The sequence below is a fragment of the Saccostrea cucullata genome, unplaced genomic scaffold, assembly GCF_032062105.1.
Source record: "Saccostrea cucullata isolate Sc308-1 unplaced genomic scaffold, CSIRO_AGI_Scuc_v1 ctg319, whole genome shotgun sequence".
In the NCBI taxonomy this organism is placed as follows: Eukaryota; Metazoa; Mollusca; class Bivalvia; order Ostreida; family Ostreidae; genus Saccostrea; species Saccostrea cuccullata.
This window is the reverse complement of record NW_026920610.1, coordinates 73531-94346: the sequence shown is the minus strand read 5'-3', so window position 1 is coordinate 94346 and position 20816 is coordinate 73531. Positions and strand designations below refer to the sequence as shown.

The window sequence follows — 20816 nt, the reverse complement described above, 5'->3', positions numbered from 1 at the left end:
CTCCCATTTTCAAAACATTACCAGACTTTGATCCTGGTCAGAAATTTTGAATTAATGATGTTTTTTTTTTTTTTTATATTTGATCATGGCTTATTGAACCTTCAACATATTTTCTGATTGCTTGCTGTAGGGACTTTCATATTTCATATATATTTTCCTTGTGACTGGACTTGTTTGTTGATACCAACATCTCCGAGTTTTTGATTTCATATTGTATTATGTTCGACCTATAATTATATAATTAAAAATTATATTAACCTAATATGACCTTGAGCTTCCATACTAGGGCATGCATGTAAGCGTTCCCAAAATTCATTGACAATTTCTTTTATTTGTAATTCTTGTAACATGTACATGTGTGCATAACAGAAAATCACTATTTTAAAATATTTTCAGCTTTATTTACAGAATGGAAAATAAAACAGATCATCCAAACACGACGAACACTCCTACAGATAACCAGGAGTGTTTGAAAATTACCCAGGCTCTCTATTACGACCTGGGGATGCCTATTTATGCGGTACTGTATATTCCTCAATTTAAATTGATGCATAGATATTTTTTCATTGTTAATTACTTCAGATGTGGATACTTAAAAATTCCAAGAAAATTTTGAAACTTTTGGACGATTTGAAATCACATGATTTTAACAAAATCAACAGCTAAAAACTTTTCTAAAGACTTTTCTACTTTATATACAACAATTCCCAACGATAAATTAAAGTCCAGTCTTTTCGATATCATTGAAAGCTGCTTTTTCAATTAAAATGGAACTTACCTTATTATGGTCATTATTTTGGTAAAAAACACAATCGTACATTGTGATTGTACACACATGTACTCTGAAGTTGACATCAAGAGGATGTTTGAGTTTATGATTGAGAATATCTAATTGGTTTTGGGAAACCGGGTCTTCCAACAATCTATTGAAATTCCCATGGGTACAAATTGCGTCCCTTTATTAGCAGACCAATTTTCTATTCATATGAAGCAGAATTTGTGCAAAATTTTATGCGTGGAATGAAGAAAACACTTGCTTTGGCCTTTAACTCGACATTTAGATATATCGACGACGTTTTATCAATTAACAATTGTAATTTCCTTTCTTATGTCGATGCGATATATCCTGGTGAGCTTAAGATAAAAGATACCACAGAGTCTGACACACCTGTTTCATATTTGGATATTTTACTTGAAAAAGACGCTAATAGTAATCTAACAACCAAGATAAACGAGATGACTTTAACTTTTCTATCGTCAACTTCCCTTACTTATGCAGCAATATACCTTCATCACCTTCATACGGAGTGTATATATCTCAGTTGATTCGATACGCAAGAGCATGCTCTACGTATGAACAATTTCTAAAAGGAGGTAAATTATTGACAAACAAGTTGATGAAATAAGAATATCAGCAGTCTCTTTAAAAATCATCATTTCGTAAGTTACATGGTCGATACAAGGACCTTGGCGGCAAATACTATTTATCATTGAGTCAAATGCTGACTGACGGTTTTCAAGTTAGTCCATCATTTATACACTGAATTGACTACGGACCCGATCATGACAAGGAGCACACAGCGGGTGTGAGTGATCGGTAGGGTATGCTCACTCCTCCATGGTACCATTCCACCTCTGATGTTTTGGAGGTCCGTGTTTTTTCTGCTCTGATCTTGAATACTTCTCGTTATCTCCATATGTTTTATTCTGACAATATCATATAAAAACAAACTAACTGCAGAACTGTTGCTCTCTGTATTACAAAATTCGGACAGATAAAGCAGAGAGCTACAGATCCAAGCTTTTGAAAAAAGAAACTTTCGATTTTCGCCGCCGCTTTTTTTTTGTCTCTCACTCCTGTTCGTATTTCTTTCTGTGCTTATATATTTATAAGTTCCATGAAACAACAGCGTCTATGATGCCAAAAAGTCGTGACTTCAATTTATCATCGCAAATAGTTGTATAAAGTTCTTTGAAATACGTTTTAATGTAATTGATTTTTGTAAAAAATTTGTAATTCTAAATAAATGGCCTGAATACCATTATTTTTAATACTAAATGACGATGAAATAAAATAGCATCGTCGGATATCCACGGGTGATCTCATCTTTACTCATACATGTAAGTAAAGACAAAATCGCCCATGGGTTTCCGACGATGATAAAATTGGTGAAGAATGCGTTTTTTTAACACTCTTGTTTGTTTTTGTCTTTTTTAACAACAATTTTATTATAATATCAGATCGTGGCCACAATTATCATAACATTTTTCGAAAAAAGGCGATTCAAGACAGAGTTCTGTTTTGGTAGGCCAGGACTTCCATTGTGAGTATCAATTACATTTAAGAGGAACACTTTCTGTTTATTGATATAAATTATCAATTAATTATATCATGAGAAGAAGGATACCACTTTCTTCTTTTATAGACCAATTAATTTCTTAGATGGAACAACAAATTCGATAGCAAATGCTGCAGCCTTCGGATGTACTCTTGAACACATTATGTACTATGTTTTTATTAGTCATATAACATGGACAGATGAAAAATGGTTATTAGGTGAGTAATTCATGTACAGTGTATATATGCATGTATAAATAATTTTTAAATACAATCATTATATGATACTTTCCCTAAGCGCAAATTAATTATATAAATTATTTTATCTTAGATGATACATTATTGTATGTAATTCGTCTTGTAACGAGTTCACACAACACAAGGTATTCTAGTAATTTTTTACTCATAAAACAAGAATTAGATATAGGTTCTTACCCGAAATATTGTCAAAGTCGCGCTATTTTCTAAGCTGCCGTCACAAAAAACTGTGAAAGTTATTAAGTTATTCGGTTGTACCCGTTTCAAAAAAATTTAAAATTAAAATTGTTCTTACCCGAAATATTGTCAAAGTCGCGCTATTTTCTAAGCTGCCGTCACAAAAAACTGTGAAAGTTGTTAAGTTATTCGGTTGTACCCGTTTCAAAAAAAATTTAAAATTAAAATTGTCCTTCCTAGTAAATAATAAATTTAGATTTCCTTTTTTAAAAAACGACACTCCAGAATGGTTCCTCCTATTGTCTACAGTCGATAACATTTCATCTTACATGAGTAGCCAATATCTTAGTCGCCGAGTCGTACAATAGTGGTATGAGCGTTTGCTCTAGTGTCCCTGGGAAAGGATTTTGAAAGTTACCTTGTGGGTTCGAATCCCATACTACTCTATGGTTTTAATTAAGTGTTTTGAACATATTTTATTGTATAAACAAAAGGATTGGAAATCCTTTAATTAATTGGCGAGTATAGCTCTACAATTCCAGATTTCGACTTCTATGCATCAAATCAATGACGTCGTATTTCCGAAATGGTACTCCCTTATGCCACATTTTTTCCTGAACTGTCAAAGTCATTAACTCAACTTATATTTGAGCCAGTTTCAAAACTTTTTGAAAACATTAAATTTTTAGGGCGTAATCAAGCTAAAACTGTACCTTATTCTTTAGACCTTAACTCAGCACTCGGGGCCAATGAGTAGATTTTTTCGTGCCAGCACTAGTAGTACTGTGGTCGAATCCGAAGGACAGATCTTCACGTCCAACAGTTATATTCGAACCAGTGATACAAGAATCAACTCTTTTCTCTTCACTCTAGAGCAAGCTCTCTACCACTGATTCACGCCGGCGAAATTAGACGTTATTTTATGTAAAACACTAGAGTTGACTACCTTTTTCAATGTCTTTAGAAGGGAAATGTGAAAATTTTATCTCTTTTTTCAGCACTCCAGCTTCTCCTGACCTGCTTCCTCATGTCTTTAGTATTTTACCCTATATTTGCTTGTTTGAATTCACCCTCAAGAATTCTTGGTTCAACTATTGGATTTTTATACACCTTACTATTGTGAGTTTTAAAAACATTTAATGTTTTTTTATATAAATTTCTATGTAAGTCATTCTCAAAACTTGAAATTTAATCAATGAATATTTTTCCCACAGGACTCTGGTTGTATTTGCTCAAAATTACATGTGTATCCAGAGGGCATGGGTAAGATGTTTAAAAAGTTTTCATCAGTAAAAAAATAACTCGTTTGTATCCTTAAATTTATTTTTGAGGGATAATTTATTTTGAATCTATTTAATCAATTCAATTTTAGAGGGGGAGGGGGGTACTAAGGTTGTTCGAACAAATTCTAAGATAGTTCGGTATTTGGTTTTGATTGAAAGTATTATTTTAGCATTCAATATTGTAATTTATTAAATAGCTAATAAATAGTCTCTAATAAAATACTGCCAAAAATCTAGAGAATTTTAGCGTTCAATATCTTGACGTTTTATTGAACGCTAACTTTGTATTACGTATATGAGTTTGCCCGAAACATTCCGAATACGAGCGTTCAATATCGAACGCCCCGTTGTAAACAAAAAAAGTCGTCTGGTCAAATTCTCAGAGCTGAATTAAAGAAAAGAAGTGGCACCTAGGTAAGATGTGTTTATTTTTACCCCCAAAAATGAAATTATGTATTCAAATATAGTACTTATTAGACCCATTAAAGCCTAAATAAGCAAATCATATCGCTCGCGGTAGGGTCATCGGAATGATGCGATATTGAACGCTAACAGGACAGACTAGCTGCAATAATGTAGCCCTCTCCGATTTTTTTTTTTGGGAGAGGGCTACAACTCCTTAGGATCTCTATAATGGCGTAGATGCGGCAGTGGATCACTCCCGCACGGATTTCGGCTCAAATTACTAGTAAACGGCTATTTAATTATCATCTCTTACCTGGAATCCAAATATGTAATTATGCAAAACACAAATCGATCCAAAAATATTCACTACGATCCATATATCGGTTATTTTTCGTGTGTGTCAACAGCTTAACTTGAATTTATCCGCCATGTTTACCGACCTTGATGGATTGTATTTTGGGACAGCCAATGAGAATTTAGGTTCTATAGGAGCGGACCTACTAGGAATCCCCTTATTTTAAGCATACATATCGCTGTTTGCGCAAAAATAACACTTGAAATGGTTTTATTTATCGATGTTTTTGTAATATATTATAGCACAATCGTTTATAAACATCGACATTTGCTTTATTTGGTTGTTCCATATTTCAAGCGAAAGTCTCACTACGTCACGCGTGAACTGTCATGGCTGCTGAATATTGCAGCTGGGAAAGACACAGATTTATTTTACATGGTTTTCGAGTTTAACAGGCTATGTTGTTGACAGTGAATAAAAATTCCGTCTTATAAGAAGTAAGTTTAATGTAAAAATAATTTATTTTGCCTCCAATCACCCGTATCAAAAAAATATATTTGCACCATTACGGAGATGCGATGGAATTGTAGCCCTCTCCAGAAAATATCAGATAAAAAAAATAGGAGAGGGCTACATTATTGCAGCTAAGGACAGACGTTAATTTGAATACCGATAGGCCTACTGAAAAATCATTAATTGGGGGGATTTTTTTTGGAATAATTATGTGGAGATGTTTTAGCTATATAATAAAGAAGTTATTGAACTTATATTGGTGCATATTGGCACTCGTTGGCTGTTAAAATGCACTCGCAAGCTCGTGCATTTGAACAGCCAACTCGTGCCAATATGCACCAATATAAGTTCAATAACCCTATATTATCCTGGCTGCAGCTAGTTAGAATGATCTAACTGTGTCTCGGTACAAGCCCTCACCACAGTTAGAAAACGTCCCATATACTTGCAATGTAGCAAATCGGAGCGGATCCACTCCGAAACGATTTTGAAGAATGTAAAAGGATTTGCACTGAAAATAACTACCAAATTAATCAAAACAAACCTTTTTGAGATTGCTTATGCCATTTATATCAGAAAATAATCTAAAGAAGAAAATCCAATTAATTTTCTCAACGTTTTTCTCTCGCTTTTAATTTACCTGCCATGTTTACTTTAGGAACTCTCTAGATTGTTCGTAGTAAATGCACTGATTTAAAAGAGAATACGAGTTATCGCCCATGCTTTTTCTGCTACATTACGAATATACGGAACGAATTCTATCGTTAAACCGGGTCCGTAGGACAATATCATTTTAACGATAGAACGTTCTATCTAGGCTGCAGCATGCCAAAATATTTATGTTTTTTTTAATTTTATGTTCAAAATGGAAATTTCATGTTTCAATATTGAAAGCTAGCATCGCTCAACAGTTTCAAAAAAAAGCTCTCCAAATTTCATGTTTCAAATTATCAACGAAATGCTTTATGGTAATATTGACTTTATTGTAGAATATATACGAATAGAGCTTACTAATCTTGTTGTTCGTCATCTTTGATGAATCTGATTTTACCATTGTATAATATTTAATATATTAATAATTTCAGGGATGGGCAATTTATGTGGTCGTTTTAGTTTGCGAAACTTATCTGCTGATTATTTTCATTTACCGCTTAGTAACAGCCCTGTCAAAGAAATCGGTCAATGTAAGTATTTAAACTTTTAGAGCCTAATTTAAGCAAAGTTTGAAAAAATACAGTTAACCATTCCTGTGAAATATTTTCTTAGCGCAAAGAACCCCTCGTCAAAGTAGATCAACTGTTACATGTCCGAGATTTGGTGCAGAAACCCAAAAACAGTTCTGAGGAAGATGAAATAAAGTAATGTATATTTAAAAAAAATAATTTTATCAATTTAATCTCGATTTAAAAGATTTATATTTATTGTAAGGTAAGGATTAAATTTTGTCTCTTTAAAAAACTAGTATATTAAGAATCGAAAGGCATTTTCTCAAAAATTGTTTAAAGCACTTTTTCATGTATGTATAAAGTACTTAATTCATCTACTAGTATTTAAACTAAGAATTTTTAAAACTTAATATATCGCAAATACCATAGGAGGTCATCTTTTTACGGAATAAGTAGTACTCGGATTAATATAGGATAAATATAAAATCTGAAGATTTAACAAACAATACTGGTTATCAAGCTCAAAATGCTGCTGGAACAATGAAATAAGGAGCAGAGCAAACACGGACCTCCATAACCATTAGAGGTGGGATCGGGTGTTATGAAAGAGTAACAACCCCCTGTCGACCCTCACAATCACCGTGTATTCCTTGTCATAATCTGACCAATCTGTGGGCAATCAGTGTTCAAAGTAAAATTCAAATAATCTTTAAAAATATCAGTCAACACTGTCATGATTTCGTACTGTATTTGATAACAGGATCATTATATCGACCATAAATTTTGCTCGATGTCTTCAAAGGTAATTGTGGATAAATCTTATTCCATCCATATTTGGTCAACAATTGTTCTCGTACATATAAGATGTACATACATATCAAATCAACTGGGAGACAAAAACTTCAGTAGTAGTGATGAAATGTTGACAATAGAAAAATTGAAGTCGTTAGGTTTATTATTAAATTCTGCAGTTAGTTTCCAATTTATATTTTTGTTGTGTCGTCTTTCGAGTTCATAGAGATCAACGTTAGAATGAAAGTTGATACTTTTTTCTGAAATGGTTAAGAACAATACAAAATATGTGTTTCATACTGTTCTTTTAGAAAGAAGATAAGTAATTATGCACGCGGCATTATGGATGAGGCAAAGCTATGCTGTCTACACAAAAGTCTCTACAGATGTACCACCAGGACTGTAGCCATCAACACAATCGTCTTACTCGTCTTCTATTATGTAATCCCCTTCTCTGAGATATCTAACTACTTTAATATAACAATGATATTATTTACAATAAAACAAAATGTAAAACAACCATAAAAATCAACATTTGTAATCTTGCGTAATATGATTTGTGTATCACACTTTTAGGCATTCATATGGACCGTGATTGTATCCGAGGATTTGGGTCAGTTGTATGATGACCTTTCGAATTCCTCAATTAAATACATTCTCTGGGACTTGATAGAGATTCCAAAGACAGGTCGTCGCTATTTGCAAACTGGAACACAAGTTATAAGAGGCATGTAAACAAAAATGATCTTACCAAATTATATAGTATTTTTATTTTTCTCAGATTTGTTAAGTCAGCATTTTTTCATTTGCTCTCTCTCCCTCTCTCTATCTGTAGTAATTATTCAATCCTAGAAATGTAAAAAAAAATTTAACCGCACGTTTTTATATTTCAGTCTCCCTAATCATCGCCAATATTCTATCAGCTGTTTATCTAATTGCAAATATGATCCTCATATATCGGTCTCAGAGACAACATATCATTCAGATATGGAGAGGAGACAGATCTTTCATTCCCAAAAATTGTATTCAAACGCATGGTGATATGGTGGTTAGTAGATCTACTATTTTATTCGTTTTTATTTCACAAACTTACGAGGACTATAATGCTTATAAATGAGTGACTGATAGGTGTATGTCTATAACGCAAAACTTTACCTGATTGGTTCATTTCCACGACACCGAAATTTCTACATATCCTAATAAAAAGAATTAATATACATTTAAATAAGTCCATGCGATTAAAATTTATTTCTGTTTTAGATGAAAAGTTTGATGTTTGCAGGAAACCAAGTCTCGCATCTTCTTGGAGGTTTCAATTTGTCTCTAATTTTTTAATAATATAATGAAGATCAACACTTCACCAGTTTTATTATGAAAAAATAACAGGATATACTTCTTCAATCGACTGGTCCTGAAGTGTCTTAAATATACAATTAAACATACATTTCTCATCTAGGTTACCTAATTTCACTAATAGTTGTGTTCTCACTCTGTGTTGTCCTGGCGTATTGTGTTGTATTGCCTATCATAAAAGAGGTTCCTGAAAGCTTCCTTTCACCTTTGGAGGCTTTATTGTAAGTATAAGTTTATTATTCCCTTCAGTTTTAACATCTAGTTACATTTTTAAATTAGATTTCAGCATTTTAAACCTATTTCGGTCGTATTTTTGCCGACATATTTCATACTGATTATTAGGCCTCTGTTTTATACTGCATTTGACAACAGAAATTATCGTCTACATAAACAATTTCTAGGACTCAAGGCGGATGCGACCGGTCAATATAGGGATGCTTACTCCTTCTTGGCGTCTGATCCCACCACTGCAATTTGAGGAATCCGCATTTTATACCCTTGTCATTTATAGAAATATATTTTTGAGATCGAACAATATTATGATCACATGTTGAAATTCTTAATCATTCTACAATTTATTATCTTACCGTTTTCAGACCTGGAGTGGTATTCATGTTTATTTTCCGAGTAGTACTTAGAATTATCAGCCGTAAAGCTTTCTTACAAAACCATTACATCAGTTCCGACAACGGGGAACACTGGGAGAAAGTACTGGCTTTGGACAACAGGTGATTACATTATTAGATGGGTTTTCCCCATAGTTTTGTGCATTATTTTTTGTTCAAAATTCTTCAGAGATCGATTCTTTTTTAGTTAAAACACAAAATTGTATAATTTTTTTTCAGGCGAGTGTACCAGAACCTGTCCTATTTCCTGTTTTTCTACTATATACTGATTGGTTTATTCAGATGTGTGTACCGGGTAATAGTGTCCATGTGTTTAGGACTATTTTACGTAGCGCGTATGGATAGATCTGTGTTATTACCTGGATATGAACATCTTGATATCAGTAAGTAAACTGAAAATGTGAGCTAAAATAATGTTAAGAACATTAAATTGATACAAGTCTTATAAAACAAAGTTCATTTAATTGATTTTGACTTTTTTGTAACGATAAGTAAAAAAAAAAAAGAAACGTAGAATTAATGATTTTTTTTAACTTAGAAGTTATAGTTAGGGTGGGAAAATCAAATAAATCAATTTTTTTAAAGGTTACATGACTTACCTTGGCTTCTTGGAGGTAGAACTTCACCATTGCCACCCAGTGGTTGTTGTCTTTTGTGACCAGATGATCAAGGCTGTAAAACTGAACTATTCTGCAACTAGTAATAAACACAATTCAATGCAAAATGCTTGTGAAAGCAGCGAGTATGTCTTTTCTCGAGGCTACGCAACAAAAGCAAGGAATAGGTGGCAAAAGATGAAAACTTTGATTTGCAATCAGGCACTTTGTAAAGATTCTAAAACAAATTGTTCTTTTGAACATCCTCTTTATGCCAAGAAAACAGTGGTGGGGTGCTCAATAGTTGCACCCAAAGACAAAATGTAAATGAGACGAATATTAATTTTTTTGTGATTTATAGTTTTGATATATATTTTGTTAGAAATAAAAGGTTGGTATTTCCATTGTCCATTCCATTGTCCATTCATCTAAAGGAAACTGATATAAACATCTTTATGGACCTTTATTATAATTAAGGTTTTTGTACCAAATATTTTTTTTTATTTCATATAAGCTTTCACTGTAAATATTGATAAAGGAAAAAAAATCATTGTTATATTTTTTTTTATTTCATATGCATATTGAAAAAAATATATGTATAATTTAGACAAGGTCTTCAAATAAATTGCTATTTTCGATCCCTTTTTTCAGTTGTAAAAGTTTTCTTTCGTTATATTTTGTTCATCACATAGCGTAACATTCCATATAATTCTTAATATTTATGACGTTATGACTCCAGTTGAACAATACGTATTCTACATGTATAATTTTAGTCTATTTCAAAATAAGTCATTTAAGGTCCTTCGGCCCGTTTTACAAAAGGTCTTACGACTTAAGACCAAATTTAATTTTTCATATAACTTTTTAATTAAGATTATATCAAAAATTATTTGTTTTACAGAGAAAGTAAATAACGTTGTCATTCAGGACTATTGTAAGTAATAACGTGTCATTCAGGACTATTGTAAGGTTGTAGGTTGGAGAAGAGGATGAACATATAGGAGAATTATGCCTTAAATGTATCTTAATACGATTTTTCTGCAGTTTTAAGTGAGAGAATGCAATCAGCATTTTAATCTTATTCATGTTATGCACTGGAAGAACCCAATTTATATAATGATCAAATAATATTGAAGTTGATAATAACAAGAACAACGCTCTTGATACAAATTGACGAATTTTATTGGACAAGTATTCTTGCTACAGAGGCGTTGGTTAGGAGCTTTCAGATAAACACCAAAAAGTAATAAAATTTAAAAATAAATATACAGGAATGTTTACAGTGTTTGTTTTTTAAATTCAAAATATATACCAATAAAGACTGAATATTTACGATTCACGATAGCTTTAATCTTGGTTGTTCGAAATTTGTGTTTGTCTTTGACGTTTTACACAATGATGTATTCTTACTAAGTGTTATCATTTTCATCCATTTATTGTAGATCTGATTATTATAGGCTCTGGCACTGACGCTCCTGACTGAACTATAGTTCTTTCTGGCTGATTCTGTTTTACTTGAATTCGTTGAATGTAGACTTAAATCAGTTTTCTCAACACGCTCCTTGAGAGCCTTTAACAATTCTTCACAGAAAACACGGAGGGCAGGGTGGCAATGGACCAATTCCACGTGTAAGAGACCTATATATATCATGTATCCTAGAAATGAATAAAGTTATAGCACTTAATTGTTCACTTAATTATTCAGTATAAATAAACATTTAAAAGTTTTATGTAACTTGTCACGTATCTCAAGAAATCCGTTATGTGAATTTTAAAAAAAATCGCTAATATAAGAATTATGAAAAAAAAAACTTTTGATATTAACATTACTAAGTATTTGATATATGATAAAAGCAAACCATTATCGTAATGTTCAAATCCAGACACTAGAACACTTCTGTCAAGTCTCGGGACAAATACCAGACCAATCACGAGAGAGTACATTACCCGACGGAGACATTTAAAAAGTCCAATAAGTATGTAGAAGAAAAATAAAAAGAAGGAAAAATTGTGGTAAATTTTCCTGAAAATGAAAAAAAATTAATATATATGTATCATATTAGTAGTATGAAGGAAAAATACTTTGTCTTTAAAATCAATTCTGTTGATCAATATTTGGTTTCAATTCTTTGATAGCAAATTTTGGTCATAAATAATTTTATTTAATGTTTTTGAAATCTTAAATCGAAATCTTTTGTCAAAAACAGAAAAAGGGAAAATTCTCAATTTCAAATTAATCATAACGTTTTTTTTAAATTGTCATCGAACGAGTGCAAATATAAAACAATAATAATTTTAAGCATTTATGTTATTAGCTCATTCGATCCTCTTTTTATTCAAAATAAATATGCAAACTTATTATATAAAGTTGTCACATTTCAGATTTTAACTTTTTCAAATGCCTTCAAATGAAAAATCATTTATTTTAAACAAAACTTACCTATTATCTAAAGCTAATGTCCTTTCAACCCCTACACCATTCTTTGATGATATCCAGTAATTTTGTAAAAATATCTTCTCTGACAGCTTTTTCAAAGCATAAACAAAGATGAAAGTAACTATCACAGAGGGTCTAAAATAAAATAAAACATTATAAAGACCAAGACTATGTCTGGCATTATTATACTACATCACAGTCAACGAAATAATAAAACCCTTTACTGTTATAAAACTTAACAACACGTCTCAAATAAATATGCAACTTAACTTATGTTTGTAGTAATTTATATAGTTTGATTTATACTTATACATAGCTGCAGGTCATAAACACGTCTGAATTCGAAGCAATATGTAAATATACATATACATGTGTATAGTAACACAATATTTACATAAAACATGCATCTCTTTTCTTACATTAAGAATTTTACTGGTCTAAGAAATGCCTCCGGGACTTTTCCAATGAGAGGAAGAACGACCAAAAACGCAATGATCATACATATAAGGAAAATCACCACGACAGAAATAAGGTATCCTTAAAAGAGAAAATATATTAAAAACAAAGTTAGACAAATTTAAGTCCAGAAAATGTGGCAAGTATTTATTAAATGTCTCTTAATAACTGCCTAAAAATTCTTTCCTGACAAATTAAGTGTAACATCAATTTGTAGTTGTTTTTAGAAGGTGCTTATGGAAAAATGACGTTATATCTTTAAAAGTTTTTTAAAATAATTTGTTAATGATAAATTGAATGAAAACTAATCAAAAAAAATAGTTATCAATATTTTAGAACCTTGTTTAAAGTTATTCTTAATTGTTGCTATGTTTCAATTTTATTTTCATTTCTCATCCAGTCCCAAATGATTTTGATTATTTGATGGACACATTATAATAGTGGTAAAAATGATGAGAGAAATTGAAAATAAAATTATAAAACTTGTAAAATTTGTTTTAAATATTGTGCAGATGCGAATGACACAATGATATTATTTTTGAGTTTGCATTATTGTGTTGTCCATCACCATTTGTTGCGTTCTCGCAAAATTGTCAGGATGAGTGTAGTGCAGAGAAGTCTCCAGAAATCATCGACATTATCACGTGATAAAGATCCAAAGTATCAAAACACTGTTCATTTTTATATTTAAATATCAATCTCGTAAATATCATCATTCTGATGACAGTGAATGTGTATCATTTACGAGGGCTGTTCAATAAATTATGTCCTGAGCTCTATGACATACAATATAGAAATCATATGACATTAATCTTGACTTTCTCTCATGAATGAATCTTTAATGAATTGATTATAAATTATCTGACCACTTTGCATCACATAGTTTCATTGTGAGAAGCTGGAAAACAAGAGCTATTCGAGACACTGCATTAAAAAGAATGGGAAAGAATCAGTAAACAAAAGCGAAATTAAACGCTTCATGAAAGCTACTGTAAAACTCGTTAAGAAAAGGAGGTCGAGAAATGTTGTTTGAGAGATGAAAGCCGAGGCTTTTATATTTCAAACAACATTTCGAGACCGAGGAGGTTATTCTGCATCATTCACGACAACGAGGACTTTATTTCTATTCTACTATATGTAACAAATTGGATAAAAATGTTACGGACATGTATTTCCATTAAAAGAAAATATTTCAGTAAAATCATTCAGGCTTAATCCTTGAAAAGTTTTTTGTTGCTTTCCGAGCATCAAGGACATTATTTATTGAACAGCCCTCGTATCCGTGTTTTATGGTGTCTCTAATTTAAAATATATTTGATGAACAAAAGGAAATCTTTTCAAGTTTCGCGAATTCCGAATTGCTGAGGCGCTGACAAATATTATGACTGTTAAATGTTTCTAATCAACAAAAGATGGACACTTTTGGTTAAATAAGCACATTCGAGCCTTTGACTCAGCTTGAAGCTTGAATTATCTTCAGAATTTACCTCCAAGAAGGTGGGAAACTTGAGTTCCGGCATACATCAATGATTTTGTCTAAAATTGTAAAATATAAAAGCATGTCAAAATAACAACTCTTGCATATATAAAATTTGCTTGTACGAATTTGCTTTGTTAAAAAAACTACACGAATATTTATTACGGTCATGTATACTATACTTGTGCAGCATTCTTAAATAACTAACGAAAATGCATAATATGAATTACACAATTGATCTTTTGATCTTAAGACTACGTGTACATGGTTTAAGAAATGAATTTTTCTGCTAGCACTACAGCCTGCAAGACCGCTCGGCCATCTTGTTAACTCGAAGATATTCTGAACATAATTTTCAGGCAAAGAATATTGCTAGTTATTAAACGGAAGTCATTACCACCATGTCCCGACTGTCCATTTTTAGGCATTTCTTTGGTATGAAGGATCTGTCTCCCCTCCAAACACTGAGGAGATGTTGTCGCTGTGAGAAATACATCATTACCATTGTCGATATCACGTACAAAGCAGACAGGACCTGTGCTACTACAAAGCTCCCTAAAATCAAACAGGTAAGAGAATTACTTTGCTAAAATCATATATAAGTTGGCTACACTGTAAGAATTGTAATTTTGCTGCTTTTGATTTTAAAAACAATTGAAACATTTGAAATAGAAACATTTACTATTGTTCATTTTCTCTAAACATTTATATCTTTTTTACTGATAAATATTACAATTTTGATGCTTTTCTTCCAATTATGACTTTAATGAAGTGTAATAGTATACGATCTCGTTTTTAAAAAAACTTTTTGATACATTTATTAGGTATATATACTTACAGCCTACGGTATCAAGATAAGTTTCTAAAGTATCAGCTGAAATGTTCCATGCCTTTAGTTGTAAAATAAACCCTCTGTTGAGCTTTCTGACCATATTTGAAAGATCCACAAACACTATAAAAAGCTGAGAAAGTTTTGTTGATTAAAATACACGATTGAAAGAGAAAGAAAATACTAGTATAGCATATAGGAAATGGAATCTGCCATGTTTTTATTTGCAAAAGATGATTTCATGAGCAAAAGACTAACATCGGTCAGTTTTAGTATGTAAATAGTTCAATATTCTGACAGGTTTATAAAAGTGCTGGTTTAAAATTTACCTGATAAAAGCTTAACAGCACAATAAAATTAACTGCCACTGTCCGCATTGTGCATTGTTGAATACTTTTGTTTAGACAACAAAGTTTTGCTTCATCAACTATCTGAAGTGCTTTACTCTTCAACCTTTCTCTGATAAAAAGACAAATAAAAACTCAGTAATATGACTTTTATAAGATGAGATAAAAGATACCACAGTGTCTGACACATCTGTTTCATTTTTACTTGATAAGGACGTTAATGGTAATCTATAATACACGTGATACCTATAATTTTTCAATTATCATTAATTCCCTTATTTTTGCAGCAATATACCTTCATTACCTGCATACGGGGTTTATACTAATATCTAATAATACTAATAATTGATTCGATACGCTTGTGCATTGTTGCAACCACTATTGAAATAACGACCACTATTGAAATAATTATTTCAATAGTGGTTGAGGGTGCATTTCAATTACAAACAGAGCATGCTCATTATCAAAATTGCATTGTTTTCTTCGGTTAACTATGTTATGTTAAAATTATCTGAATTTAGTGTTATTAGATGTCAATGTTCAGAATTTTATTACAAAGAGTTTTCACATATAATCTGAGTTGCATTCTTTTAAAAAAACAAAAACAACAAGACTGATTTTAATCTCATTATTTCTTAAAAGTTAACTATGTTAAAGTGAAAATTTCATGTTTATGTATTAATATAGTCAATATTTTAAAATTTTGGTAAAACTTTTTAAGTTAACTACAGCTGTATTCAGTTAAAAATTTTTTAGGAAATGTGCAATTTAGGTATTCAACTCCAACATTATTTTAAATTGTGTAAGGGTGTAACACCCAGGTGTACTTAATTTTTGTCTAATATATTTTGTCCAAATTTATATTTTCAAAATTAATTACTACCATTATATACCAGCTTACATATGTATCTATTAACATAAAACACGATCCACTTTAGGAAACATTGTTATTATATTGATTCATTGCTATAAGAAGTATACGTCTCGTGCAAAAAAGATTACATTTTTTAAAATATATTTTTCTTGTCTCCTTTAATTAAGGTTGCAAACAAATCTTCCAATTTTTTTTAAAGTGATAAAAGTGTATCTTGTTTTAAAATATTTCCGGATTTCAAAAAATTATAATATTAATCAGAATCTAATAATTTGAATACTAATCCGAAATTTTATTATTTGGCGTGAAATATACAATCTACTGAATTGACAAAATTTCGGTAAGAGAGTAAAGTTTTTCCCCATCTTATTTCTGAAGACAAGATGAAAAATACATTACCTTAGTGCTAAGCTTTCTTCATCTTCGTGTTTACTCAAAAGCTCACGAACATGAGCATATTGTGATGATTTGGCAACCAGCTTTGACTTCTGTAGAAATTATTTTTAGAGGTAAGAGTAATTTTTTCACTGATATAAAAGAACTAAAAATTTTCTAAAAACATGTATTTTTTTTGCTTTGACAACAAGATACACTGGTACAATAATACTTTTTTTTCATAAATAGAAGATTAAATTAGGAATTAAAATATTCTCACCCGCCTGGCTTTCCCACTGATGCATTTGTAAATTTGATAAACAAGTCGAAATGCAAAAACACACAAAAGGTATCCCTCACAAATAAAGAACGGTATATATCCACAAAGTTCCTGGAATGAAAAACATTTTTAGAATCAGAATTTGAACTTTTTTAATCCAAATTTAGCTATTTTGGTGTGAAATTCGAGTAATTCTTCAAAAACACTATTCTTCCAGCAGCATTAAGAAAAGATTGAACATTTGCCAAAGATACACACTATAGTGCCTCTCTCTTTGGGGACTTATAGTTTTGAATTTTTAATAATTTTTTTAATGATATGAAATTTAGACAAATTACGAACTTTTATATATTTGTTTAAAATGCATGTTTAACAGAATAAAATGGTAGATACTTACAATAAGATCATCAACACAGCTATTATATTCTGTTAAGGATACCAAAAATCTGTAATGTTAGGTTATCAATATCATTAGGTTTTGTACAATCATCAATAAAATTGCAAAATCATTTAGTTATTTATTTTTTCTTATCTATTTGTAAAGTTAAAGAAATGAATTTATTCAGATAACCACAGGGTTTTGGTGAATATCTTTACCGTGCAACTGGACATTGACATTTAAATCTAAGTTCTCTGATTCTTACAGGAATAGTGTATAAAGAAGTCCAATGATTGGAGCACCGACTTTGGACGGAGAATTCACACAGGCAAACAGCGGGTAATATGATAGTCCCATACAAATCACATTCTTCAGCAGGTAAAACACTGTTTAAAAAATAATTTTACTGAATTTTACAGTTGCATTCTTTCTCACACTAATTTACATTAACATGTATTTGGTAGTGAAGACATTAAGATCAGATGACACGTTCCTCAAAAATATATAATTTTTTCTAAGAATTTGTCATTGAAGTAATGATACTTAAACAAGTCTCCTCACAAAAAATTAGGGCTTACCAGGCATTAAATTTGGACAAGACTGGTACCTCTCAGGAATAGAATATAAAATAAGTAATTTATATAACCCAAAACAGGCTGCAGTAGGTAACACGTTTTTATTGGCCTATATCACAATTTTTGGTCTGTCAAAATAGATAAATAAAAACATTTTGAAAACAACATAGAAATCAGAAATAAATGACAAATATGAATAATTTTTTTTAATAATACCAAGAGATACAAAACATATATTTTATTTCAGAAATTTTGTTGTCTGACCTTTAACACAGAAAAATAAATTGTATCTTTACATGCATGTTCATTTGAAATAAAATGCATTTTAAACATTATATTTGCAAATGAAATTACTTATTTCAATTTTGACCTTTTATAAGCAGGAATTTTTACTTCTTTGAACATTTTTCCTGGAAATATGAATACCTACTATATTAAAATGAATGGTAAATTTAACACTTTAAGCTATATATTTTTTCTCAAGAATTTTTAATATAAAATAAGTAATTTATACAACATCCAAAACAGGCTGCAGTAGGTAACACGTTTTTATTTCCATCCAACAGATTGATTGGTCTGTCAAAATAGATAAATAAAAAGTAAACGTTTCTAAGGGGTTTGGACTCCAATTTCACGTTGATATTTTTTAAAAAAAGCATAGCGACTTTTATGTTTTTTGAGGACCCTATCTATACTGCACCTTTATTTTAGAGTAATTTTGTCATCTTACACTAAGTCCAGGTCTTCCACAGAAAACCTCAATTTCTTTTTTCCATATTGACAATAGAAAAACCTGAAAAGAAAAAAAAGTAATCTTTTTACAAAAAAATCATAACTTAAAATAAATCTAAGTATTGTTAACACTATATTAGACAAAGAAAGAGTACTTCAAACTTTATGTATATTTATTTTCTCCATTTCAGTAAGTAAATGCGATATTTCTTTATTATTTATTTCATTGTCCCTATATTAAAAATGAATTGGTTAATTTTAAAATATCCTGCATTATGCCATATGATTTTATCAGAGTCCAAAAAATGCAGTGTATAGAGGGTCATTAAACACTATAAATTTTATAATGAGTTCGATTGAAATTCAAGAAGTTAAACAGTTGTCTTTAAAATATAAGAGAAATGGATAATTTGTGGTGTATAAATGACAATTGTTCAAACAATATAATAATCCAGGAAAATTAGTGTCATGTTGGCAAACGTTTCAAATTAATTACACCATGCTAATCATTAACAAAAGCAAAGCTAGTGCCCATTTTTAAAACATAGATGTTTGGCTTATATAACGTCATGAAGTTTTAAATAGAAATAGATATAAAAAATTGCAAACAATAAAGCAGTTAAAATGTGGCCAGTCCCCTCAATGATAAATTGATTGTTTATTACAATATGCATGCATGTGTTATATTTCGTCATCTTACACTGGAAGTCCAGGTCTCCCAAAGAAAACATCCTTCTTGTAATTCCTTTTTTCCAAAAATATTAAAACTAATATCGTAAAAACCTAAAATTAAAAAAAAAATCGTTAAGAGGATAAAAAGATTGAATAACAAAAACTTGAATGGCATCCGCTAAAGTAATATATTATACAACATAAATTCATGTTTTTAGAAATATTCTAGAAACTTAATATTTTTCCTCGAAAAGAGCATCCTCACAACATCAGGGGTATTGAGTCAACACGTTACCCTTAGTCTAACGACAGCGTGTTGACTCAAGACCCCTAGCATTGCGAGGATGTAAAAGACGTGTCATAAATACTTAGCTGCAGATCTGTAGCTATCCGAAAAAAATGACAGACCGGAGAGCTACAGAGCCACCCATTAAAAAAATTGTATATTTATTGCGCACAAAAAAGTGCGCTGTTTCTCGATTTATTTCTCTATGTTTTTAAAAATATAATCTCAAAATATTACTAACCCTGTTTTTCTAGCACAATCTTTCACTGCTTCCACAACAAAACATACCTTATACTTGTTGTTTAAAGCCCTCCTGGCCCTGAGATCATCGAGCTTTCGCCAGTTTATACTGCCATTTTGGTTTGTAAGATAATTCGGCCCAACGCGCTTCGTGTAGTAAAATGTAAATTATTGACAAACAAGTTGATGAAACAAGAATTTCAGCTGTTTCGTTTAATATCATTTCGAGAAGGCCGGAATTACCTTGTCAGCAAATACATTTTTTATGTGCAATTGAGGACGTTTTTCATACAATTGTTTGGCCATTATGTACACACTGAGCACTTTTTTGTATTTCACGATCATGACAAATATACAGTTTTTTTCACATAGGTGGCACTGTAGTGACCGGTCTATCAATATATTTTCCGGAGGGCTACTCCTCCATGGCACCTGATAAACCTCTGATGTATTGGAAGGGGGGGGGGTTGTTGGTGTTTTATATTATTTTATGAATTGCTTTAAATGCATTTTTTACAACTGTATTTATTATCAAATGTATTATATATATATTGTGTTTTGGATTTTAAAAAAACCCTTACTCCTAATCCTACGAATTTGCGTTATTATCCAAAGTTAGTAATTGTTAACAGCACACGTTAAGTCACACCGGAAATGTAGAACAATTTTAGAATTGCTGGCCATAAAATAAGATATTTTCTCTGCAAAATTTCTATGGAAGACAGAAACTCAGTTTAAATCTATCTAAAATAAAACACAAATTCAATTTATCATTAAGTTAAATGCTGATTGACATTTTTCATAATATTGTCAGGCCATTATATGCACACTGAATTGTCGACAATTTTTCCGTTATTTCCCAATCATGACAACAACACATGGCGGAAGATTAGACTTTTATTAAATGCAAATTTAATAACTCCTCCAAAGTAAGGCACCTCATACAATACACCTCTGATGTTTTGGAGGTCAATATTTGCTCTGCTCCTAATTTATTATGTTTAATGGACTTTTGAGCTTGAACACTGTTCGCTCTATATATATTTATTTATCAC

The 20816-nt window shown here is 31.0% G+C and overlaps 1 protein-coding gene and 1 pseudogene across 2 annotated transcripts; one reads left to right on the top strand and one right to left on the bottom strand.

Moving 5' to 3' along the window:
* Nucleotides 1-400: 400 nt before the first annotated feature.
* On the top strand, nucleotides 401-10277 carry LOC134253585 (stimulated by retinoic acid gene 6 protein-like). Of its 2 annotated transcripts, none has more exons than XM_062736125.1 (15): nucleotides 401-520; nucleotides 2242-2324; nucleotides 2427-2557; nucleotides 3772-3892; nucleotides 3988-4036; nucleotides 6355-6453; nucleotides 6536-6627; nucleotides 7539-7668; nucleotides 7804-7954; nucleotides 8121-8275; nucleotides 8488-8536; nucleotides 8684-8801; nucleotides 9177-9308; nucleotides 9426-9589; nucleotides 9792-10277. In XM_062736125.1, exons 1-15 carry the CDS (start codon nucleotides 410-412, stop codon nucleotides 10127-10129), a joined length of 1923 nt encoding a protein of 640 aa, XP_062592109.1. In that variant the 5' UTR covers nucleotides 401-409; the 3' UTR covers nucleotides 10130-10277. The 2 variants fall into 2 exon arrangements, with proteins under 2 accessions (XP_062592109.1, XP_062592120.1); XM_062736136.1 differs by having other exon boundaries at nucleotides 502-520; nucleotides 2444-2557; nucleotides 9792-10276.
* Nucleotides 10278-10968: 691 nt separating this feature from the next.
* Nucleotides 10969-20067, bottom strand: LOC134253373 (stimulated by retinoic acid gene 6 protein-like; annotated as a pseudogene).
* Between the last annotated feature and the right edge of the window lie 749 nt (nucleotides 20068-20816).

What these genes read in the sequence shown, in the direction of transcription:
- LOC134253585 (XM_062736125.1), top strand. Translation starts at nt 410, where the DNA reads ATGGAAAATAAAACAGATCATCCAAACACGACGAACACTCCTACAGAT. An exon ending in TCTGAGGAAGATGAAATAAA is followed by an intron (nt 6,628 to 7,538) that starts GTAATGTATATT and finishes CTGTTCTTTTAG; the next exon opens with AAAGAAGATAAGTAATTATG. An exon ending in ATATGAACATCTTGATATCA is followed by an intron (nt 9,590 to 9,791) that starts GTAAGTAAACTG and finishes ATTTTTTTAAAG; the next exon opens with GTTACATGACTTACCTTGGC.